At 51.6% G+C, this 8,337-nt stretch overlaps 1 protein-coding gene across 1 annotated transcript; it reads right to left on the bottom strand.

Moving 5' to 3' along the window:
* Nucleotides 1-2,500: 2,500 nt before the first annotated feature.
* GJB2 (gap junction protein beta 2) lies at nucleotides 2,501-7,646 on the bottom strand. Its single transcript, XM_005585443.5, has 2 exons — nucleotides 7,507-7,646; nucleotides 2,501-4,312 (listed from the first exon to the last, which is right to left on the bottom strand). Exon 2 carries the CDS (start codon nucleotides 4,288-4,290, stop codon nucleotides 3,610-3,612), a length of 681 nt encoding a protein of 226 aa, XP_005585500.1. The 5' UTR covers nucleotides 4,291-4,312; nucleotides 7,507-7,646; the 3' UTR covers nucleotides 2,501-3,609.
* Between the last annotated feature and the right edge of the window lie 691 nt (nucleotides 7,647-8,337).

Raw genomic sequence — 8,337 nt, 5'->3', positions numbered from 1 at the left:
AACTGCAGAGTCGCATAGCTGTCACCACCTTATCCTTTTTGGCTGCTATATTTGCCCCCAGCCATTCCTCTCCTGGCTTATGTGGCTAGCCTCGTCTGCCCGTGCTGCAGTCACTCCAGGCTTTGTGTCAATGTGCATTTTTTCCAGCCCCCCGTTTATCAAACTTTGCTCGAGTCACTTGTATCTGAAATACCTTCCATCACCCTTCCAGCTTGGGATCTGTCTAGTGGAAAACAGGTGACAGTCACATGTTAGTTAGTGCTTTACTATGTGGAGGACGTTTGCATACATTATCTTATTTCATTGCCATGAAGCTTGGGAAAGATTCAGGAAACCCATTTTAAGATGAGGACACTGAGGTCAGGGTAAGTGAATGAGCTTTTATCCACCTCTCAGATGTTCTCTAGTTGTCAGAGACCAACCCGAGGGGGTGGCTCAGGCCCCACCCCTGCAGCGTACTCCTTGGGGCCTCCCAAGTGGGCCTGACCTGCTCACCCAGCTGTGACTGTCTTTTGATGGGTGCCCCTTGTGGAAGGTTGTTTGAGACCACGTTTCCCGGTTTGTTCGTGAATCTCACGCAGGCAGAGGGAGCAGCGGGGCTGTACCCGCCGCTCATAAAAAGCAGAGCTTGTCCACGCCGAGGGCTCGGCGGGGTGGGAGGCGGCCTCCACAAGGCTTTTTCCTGCTCGGTACAAAGTGCAGACTGATGCTTTGAGATACAGTCAGGATGATCATTTTCAGAGCTGAAGCTCTAATTTCCAGGAATGTGACCAGACCTCTCTGTCCCTTCCTACAAGTGGTCGAGAGCAGCCCGTAATTATTTTGGCTTGGTCTTTTAATAGCTTGAGAGCAATAATCTACAGGGCTCGTAGGAGTGAATGTACTTATTTTAAAAGTTCTGTGTTTTTTGATGTTGTTGTTGCCTGAGACAGGACCTTGCCGTCGCCAAGCTGGAGTGCAGTGGCTCAGTCACAGCTCACTGCGGCATGGACCTGCCAGGTTCAAACAATCTTCCCGCTCAGCCTCCTAAGCAGCTGAGACTCCAGGCACATGTCACCGTGCCTGCCTGGCGAACATTTTTACTTTTTGTGGAAACAAGGTCTCCCTATATTGCCCAGGCTGGTTTTGAACTCCTGGGCTCAAGTGATCCTCTTGTCTCAGCCTCCCAAAGTGTTGGGATTACAGGTGTAAGCCTCTGCAACCTGCTTAAAACGTCCTATTTTCACAGTCTATGTGCAGAGCATTTTGGAAGTCAGGTAGAAACCATTTCCCATTTTCTGTTACCTGGGCGATAGTTGATTGGTTTTTGTTCTTTGAAACCCATTTTAAAAGTGTATGGTCCTCTATGAAAATACTTCTAATTATTGGTGTGGGAAATGCTTTGAAATCCTTGGATGGAAAGCTTGTACCATGAAAGAACAGAACTATTGGTGGGGTCTCTGGGAGAGGCTCATGAGGGCCGGGCAAGCCTGTGGGGGCAGCAGGCAGTCACTCCCATGGGGCAGGCTAACCTGGCAGGCTTATTTCCCATGGAAGTGGGCACTGAAGAATAAAAAGCAGTTTCAGGCCAGGTGCGGGGGCCCATGTCTGTAATCCTTGCACTTTGGGAGGCTGAGACAGGGGGATCCCCTGAGTCCAGGAGTTCGAGACAAGACTGGGCAATATAGTGAGACCTTGTTTCTACAAAAAATGAAAAAATTAGTGGAGCGTGGTGGCACACTCCTGTGGTCCCAGCTACTTGGGACACTAGGGTGGGAGGGTCACTTGAGCCTGGGAGGCAGAGGTTGCAGTGAGCTGAGGTTGTGCTATGAGTGGCATTCTGAAGGCCCACTTCTGCGATTCATCCAGGAGCTAAACAGGTCACATCCACTCAACTCAGCATTCCCCAAGGTATGTTTCCAGTCCACATGCCACATTGTCCGTAGACTGACATGCCTCAAAAACCCGGTAGAGGTGGGCATAGGGTTGGATAGAAATCATCTGCCTCCCTTCCTTCCCCACCAATCTTCCTGGCGACAGAAGCTTTTCCGTAACTGAGGCAGAGTGGGGGCAGACACCTTGGCAACTTACCCATTCGTGTTATGAAAAATATAAAACATTAATGTACTTACATAAAAATAGTGATAGATGAAATTAAAATTTGCTGTTCTATTAAAACTGTATTAGATTTTAAATTATTATAGAGATTATATTTTAATGTTTTAAATGTATTTGATACATTACAAAAGTATTTCAGTTACAAGCGTATCATTAAAGCTATTCTTTATTATTACAAAATGCTTTTACAATGCTATTCTTGACAACAGGAAAATACTTACCCTCACTGAAGTATGTGGAGTACCATTTTTTGGAAACCATGTCAAGCATAATGGCAATATTCAGGTTCAATCTTCCTATAGATCTGCTCAATATTTATCTAAACCTTAGCTTCTATTCTTTTCACGTTATTAGTCATATTTTCACTTAAAAAATCGGAGGCCGAAGGGGTAAGCAAACAAACTTTTCAAGTAGACAAAGCTCATCTTTAATCAACAGAATTTAGAGTCCAGTCTTTCCAAATCTGTTTTTTAACAACAGAAACTCCTCCCTCCCCTGCCCCATTTTGTCCTCCCCATTAAATGGTACTGTGTCAATAAAATTCTCAAGCGACCTCTTTAAATCAGCGTTCCTTCTGATGCTGGCTGCCATTCAACACAGTCACGGAAAAGGGAGATGTGTTGGACAGGTCTGTCATTACAGGTAGTAGTTGGTGGTACATCCAGTCTGTGTTTCTTACACAAAATTACATCTAAATATTTGACATGAGGCCATTTGCTATCATAAGCCATCACTAGGAACTTCTAGTCTGTCTCACTCGATTGAGGCTGCAATGTTGTTAGGTGCTATGACCACAATGAATACAACAGACAGCGTCTCAGCTGTGCTGCGAAGTATTCATAACCAAAAGGCCATATTTCAAATTAAATCATAGTAGCTAATGACATACCATTTACATATCACAATCTAAGTCTCTGAAACAGGGGGAGCATATAATGGTATCCAGAACATCTTTACATCAAAATAATCTATCATACTCTAAAGTTTTCACTTACAAAAAGTGTAACAGAGTTTAAGGCACTGGTAACTTTGTCCACTGTTAGAGATTAAAACTTCCAAAGCAAATAAAAGAACCAACGTTCACCTTTAATGTAGGGGAAATTGGCAAAAGGAACCCCATGAGGACACCCAAACCTTCTCTGTGTCCCCTGTGGAACCTGGCCTTTCTCTCTCGTCCTCAGAGAAAGAAAAACAAATGCCGATATCCTCTGTTTAAAATATGAAAGTACCTTACACCAATAACCCCTAGCGGCCCGGGCTCTCAGTGGAACTAACTTAAGTGAAAATTAAGACAGGCATAGAATTAGGCCTTTGTTTTGAGGCTTTGGGAGAGCCGAGCTCCATTGTGGCATCTGGAGTTTCACGTGAGGCCTACACGGGTTTCAGATGGTTGCGTTTAAGATCAGTATCTTTGTGTTGGGAAATGCTGGCGACTGGGCATTGACAGCTGAGCACAGGTTGCCTCATCCCTCTCACGCTGTCTATTTTTTAATCTAACAGCTGGGAAATGCATTAAACTGGCTTTTTTGACTTCCCAGAACAATATCTAATTAGCAAATAACACAATTCAGTGACATTCAGCAGGATGCAAATTCCAGACACCGCAATCATGAACACCGTGAAGACAGTCTTCTCCGTGGGCCGCGACACAAAGCAGTCGACAGTGTTGGGACAAGGCCAGGCGTTGCACTTCACCAGCCGCTGCATGGAGAAGCCATCGTACATGACGTAGAAGACGTACATGAAGGCGGCTTCGAAGACGACCCGGAAGAAGATGCTGCTTGTGTAGGTCCACCACAGGGAGCCTTCGATGCGGACCTTCTGGGTTTTGATCTCCTCGATGTCCTTAAATTCATTCTTTATCTCCCCCTTGATGAACTTCCTCTTCTTCTCATGTCTCCGGTAGGCCACGTGCATGGCCACCAGGAGCGCCGGCGTGGACACGAAGATCAGCTGCAGGGCCCACAGCCGGATGTGGGAGATGGGGAAGTAGTGATCGTAGCACACATTCTTGCAGCCGGGCTGCAAGGTGTTGCAGACAAAGTCGGCCTGCTCATCTCCCCACACCTCCTTTGCAGCCACAACGAGGATCATGATGCGAAAAATGAAGAGGACGGTGAGCCATATCTTTCCAATGCTGGTGGAGTATTTGTTCACACCCCCCAGGATCGTCTGCAGCGCGCCCCAATCCATCTTCCACTCTGGGCGGTGTGCTCTGGAAAAGACGAATGCACACAACACAGGAATCACTAGTTAGGACGGAACAGGGAGACTTCTGTGGGTCTGGGTAAGCAAGCAAGCTTAAATCACTTCCTGGGCAAACACCAACTCTTATGCAACCTCACCAAAACAGGTGAAGACCGAATCAACTTAGTTTGTCACAGGATTAAATGTATAGTTCCCAAACCCTCTCGAACGTGTTTTTAGGCGTTCTCTGATAAACGGTAGCTTGTTCACCTGAGTAATTCACCCAGTCTTTAAACACATCATAAAAATTTGCTGTGTCAGGGAGTGTCACAAAGTACTCGTTAGCTGAAAGGCACTCATGGGTTCTGACCGGACCCCTGCATCCTCTGCAGAGCTTCCTTGGGTCCTCCTGACTCTGCACAAGTTACTCAGCGTTCAGCAGCTGCATTGATTTGCAGTCTCAAGTTTTGGCTGTACCACTGGGGCTGATACTAGCTTGGGCCAACCTTGCTCAAAGGCTGAGAGGCCAAGTACAGGAGAACCGTGAGGATAAGATGTAACTTATAGCTCCCCTATCTAGTCTCTCTGCTGAGCCACTTTCCTTAAAGTCTTGAATTAATTTTCACAGACTTGGCATGTAGCAGTGAAACTGTTGTTACCAGTGGTTAAGTTTACATTTGAGACACCCCGAGTTAAAATTTTACAAAGCACCTTGCTTCCTTCTACATGAAAGGAAGAAGTTATGAATGCCCTCTTCATGGAGGAAAGCCACTGTGAGCGTAGACTTTCATGTAGGTTTTGGGGATGGCTTGGTGGCCTCACTGTCAGGCTGGCACTGACCGCTCAGTTAGCATATCTGTTTTGACAAGTGCTGTAACAGTGCATTATAATTGTGGGCTGTGGTTTTAATTTCAAAGTGTTTCTTAAAAGACACATTATTTAAAAAGGACAGAAAATTCAACTCCCCCGGTTACTGGCCGACTAAGCGACCTCACTGCACTGCAGTTCAGCGCTGAAGCTTGGGGGAGTCCCCCACTCCTTACTGCAAGTGGATGTGGAGAGGCCCGTGGATAACCTGCCGTGAGCCCGTGGCCTTCTTTTCATCCCAGGATGTGAACTATCTTCACTGATTCATAGTTACACCCTGCCTGCCACAACTAACCCTCTCCTAAACAAGATTCCACCCTCTCCACAATCCAGATGAATCATCTCTTTTCCACCCTTCAGAGCTGGTAGTGAACCCTCCTCCTCCTTTTACTTAAAAGCATCCTCCTCTCCTCATTTTAGGCAAGTTGCGTCCTGTTTTCTGATGGACTCCGGAAGCAGGGTCGTAGTGAATGTCTTTCATGACCCAGAGTCACTGCCAAGGTCAGGCCGAAACCACGTAGTGTCACCTTGGTCAGAGGCGACAGAAGAGAGGTGGCCAAGAAAGTTGCATCAGGTTGACACAGGCCGGTGAAACAGAGCCCCACTAAGCTTGGGAAAGACAAACATCATTGGAAAAAACAATATTTTAGCCCAGATTCAGCACTGACCCATTGAAATCCAGACTGGGAAGCCCTTAGGTGAGCTGGTTGTCCTGCTAAAGCACCTGTGGCTCAGGCCAGTACCGTCCCGACGGCAGAACCACTGAGGGCAGCAACATTCCGGTTTTAACAAAAGCATCGTGCGGAATTAGACATTCTTCATTGGCCCTCACTGAGTGGAAAACAGGATACTCCCCGAAGTAAACTGTCGCCTGGTTTACACCTGGCCAAGAATATGGGGCTGCAGGAGGAGGGGTTCATCCTTTGCCCTCTTCTACCTGCCAAACCCAGGTCATATACCCTTCGACAGACCTGTCCAGTTACCATCGGCTGAGAAAAATACAGTTCCAAGAAACCCTATATTGTTCTTTTATAAAGCTTGAGCTGAAGCTACCTGTTTTAAAGATCCTTTTTCAGGAAGGGGAGTAAATTTTAATTTACTGATTAATTTACTAATGGGCTAGGGGGTCATGGGTTAAAAGGGCTCAGAAGCAGGACGAAGTTGTTTTCAATATTCAAGTCAGAGGAGGAGCTGCCCTCCTGGCCTCCCGACCCTGGGCGGTTACATGCAGCTTCCCACCGGGCCACCGCCACCGCGCACCGCCTGGAGAGCTGCCAGAGGCCAGAGGCCAGAGGAGGAGTTGGTTCAGTTCCTTAGGGAAGACACTGGGTGTATCACCAAGTTCCAGAAAATACAAAAGGGACTCTTCACCCCTTAATTTCTCCACCCTTAGGTGATGGGTGGTCGACCTTGCCTGGCTGCTCCCAGAGGGTTCCTGCATCCTTCTCACCAGTGTCTGAAATTGTGACAGGCTTTGCACAGCAGTTTCGAAAGGGACCTGAGGTCACATGGGGACACGGCCCTGCCACCCTTCTCAAGTCCCAGGTGCATGGACACAGAACCCAGCTGTCAGCAGCTGTTAGGTGAGCGCTGTTCAGGCTGCCTTTCTCCTCCAGTGGGGCAGGATCGAGGCACGGAGGCAACCGTCCTGAAGACGCGGGTCTCAGCCGCACCCCTCCTCTTTGCAAACAAGGGTCCTAAAAATTTTCTTTCTAGCCGGGGCGCACAGCCCGGAAACAAACCCTCGTGAAGTGTTTAGGAAAAAGGGAAGCCACCGAAATCTTGGCCCCGGTTCGGCCGGGGTCGGCGGGCTCCGCGTTAGTTCCAGGCAAACTCCGCCCAGACCTCTGCCCGGGCGCTTTTTCTGCAGGAGCCGCTCCAGGAGGTAAAGGTCAGTTCCTGCCGCGGAGGCTTCCTGCTTCTCCCGGAGCGTGACTTCGGAGCTAAGCTTTCGGCCAGTTTAAAACGTTTGGTGTCAGTGGGTCAAGTAGCCACGCGGCTGCGCTAGCGTTCCCCAAAGGGACATCGGCGGCACCACAGACCTCGCGCTGGCGGCTCGTCCCCGCCTCCTTCCCTCCCGCGCGCACCCGGCCCCACTCGCACCCCGGTCGGTGCCATCGCGTCCACTTCCCCGGCGCGCAGCGGCCGGTCCGGCCCGGCCGCCCGATTCCAGCCCCGGAGCTCGGCCGCAGAAACGCCCGCTCCGGAAGGCGGTCCTCGTCCCCGGACCCAGGACGCGCGCTGGTCCAGCCCCCCGGTTCCCCGAGACCCACGCGGCCGGGCACCCCCTCTGGGTCTCGCGGTCCCTCCCCGTGCCGGGTTCCTGGCCGGGCAGTCCGGGGCCGACGGGCTCACCTGCGTCGGGAGGCAGCGCGCGGCGGGCCGGGGCGGGGGTCTCGGCGTTGGGGTCTCCGCGCTCCTGAGCGGGTCCTGGGCCGGGCGCCGCCGAGGGGCTCCGAGTCAGGGAGAAGAGCGCGCGGGCGCTGCGGGGCCGCAACACCTGTCCCGCCGCGGCGCCTTTTAACCGCACCCCACACCCCGCCTCTTTCCCGGGAGACTGGGGAAGTTACGGAGGGGGCGGCGCCGCGGGCGGGGCGCGCCCGGCCTCCGGGTCCCCAGAGCTTCCCGTGACCACGAACCCACGACCGCACCCCGAGAGCCCCGAAGCCCCCGAGTCCCCTTCGAGGCCCCGAGTCTCCGAGTTCCTTTGAGCCCCCATGAGTTCCCCAAGTGCCCCCAGCGCCCCGAGTCTCCCCCGGTCACCCCGAGCGCCGCCTCCTCCAGCCCTTGGGTGGCCCGGGAGGAGCGGGGGCGGCCGAGCGTCGGGACCCCCAGGCAGCGGCGCCCCAGGCCCTGGCTCCGGCGCTTGCGGCGGGCGGGGTTCGGGGCTGGCTGCGGTCGTTCCTCTCTACTCCGCCTGGCGCGAGAGCACTGGGCGTTCAAAGCGCTTCTTTACTGTTTTATTGTTGGAGAAACAGGCGTTCGTCCAAGGACTGAAGACCTGTTCGGGTGGCGGAGGCTGCGCGCGAGACTCTCGCGGGGGGTCTAGGCTGGGTCGCGGGGCGGTGCCCTCGGAATGGGGGTTAACGGTGACCGGGGAGGGGGCGCCGCCGGTGCTGGCGAAGTCCCCGCAAAACCTCACCAACCCGCACGAACGCCTTCTCCAATTTCCGATTTGATTCGATT

The sequence above is a fragment of the Macaca fascicularis genome, chromosome 17, assembly GCF_037993035.2.
Source record: "Macaca fascicularis isolate 582-1 chromosome 17, T2T-MFA8v1.1".
NCBI lineage: Eukaryota > Metazoa > Chordata > Mammalia > Primates > Cercopithecidae > Macaca > Macaca fascicularis.
This window is presented reverse-complemented; position numbering and strand designations above follow the sequence as displayed.

What these genes read in the sequence shown, in the direction of transcription:
- GJB2 (XM_005585443.5), bottom strand. Translation starts at nt 4,290, where the DNA reads ATGGATTGGGGCGCGCTGCAGACGATCCTGGGGGGTGTGAACAAATAC.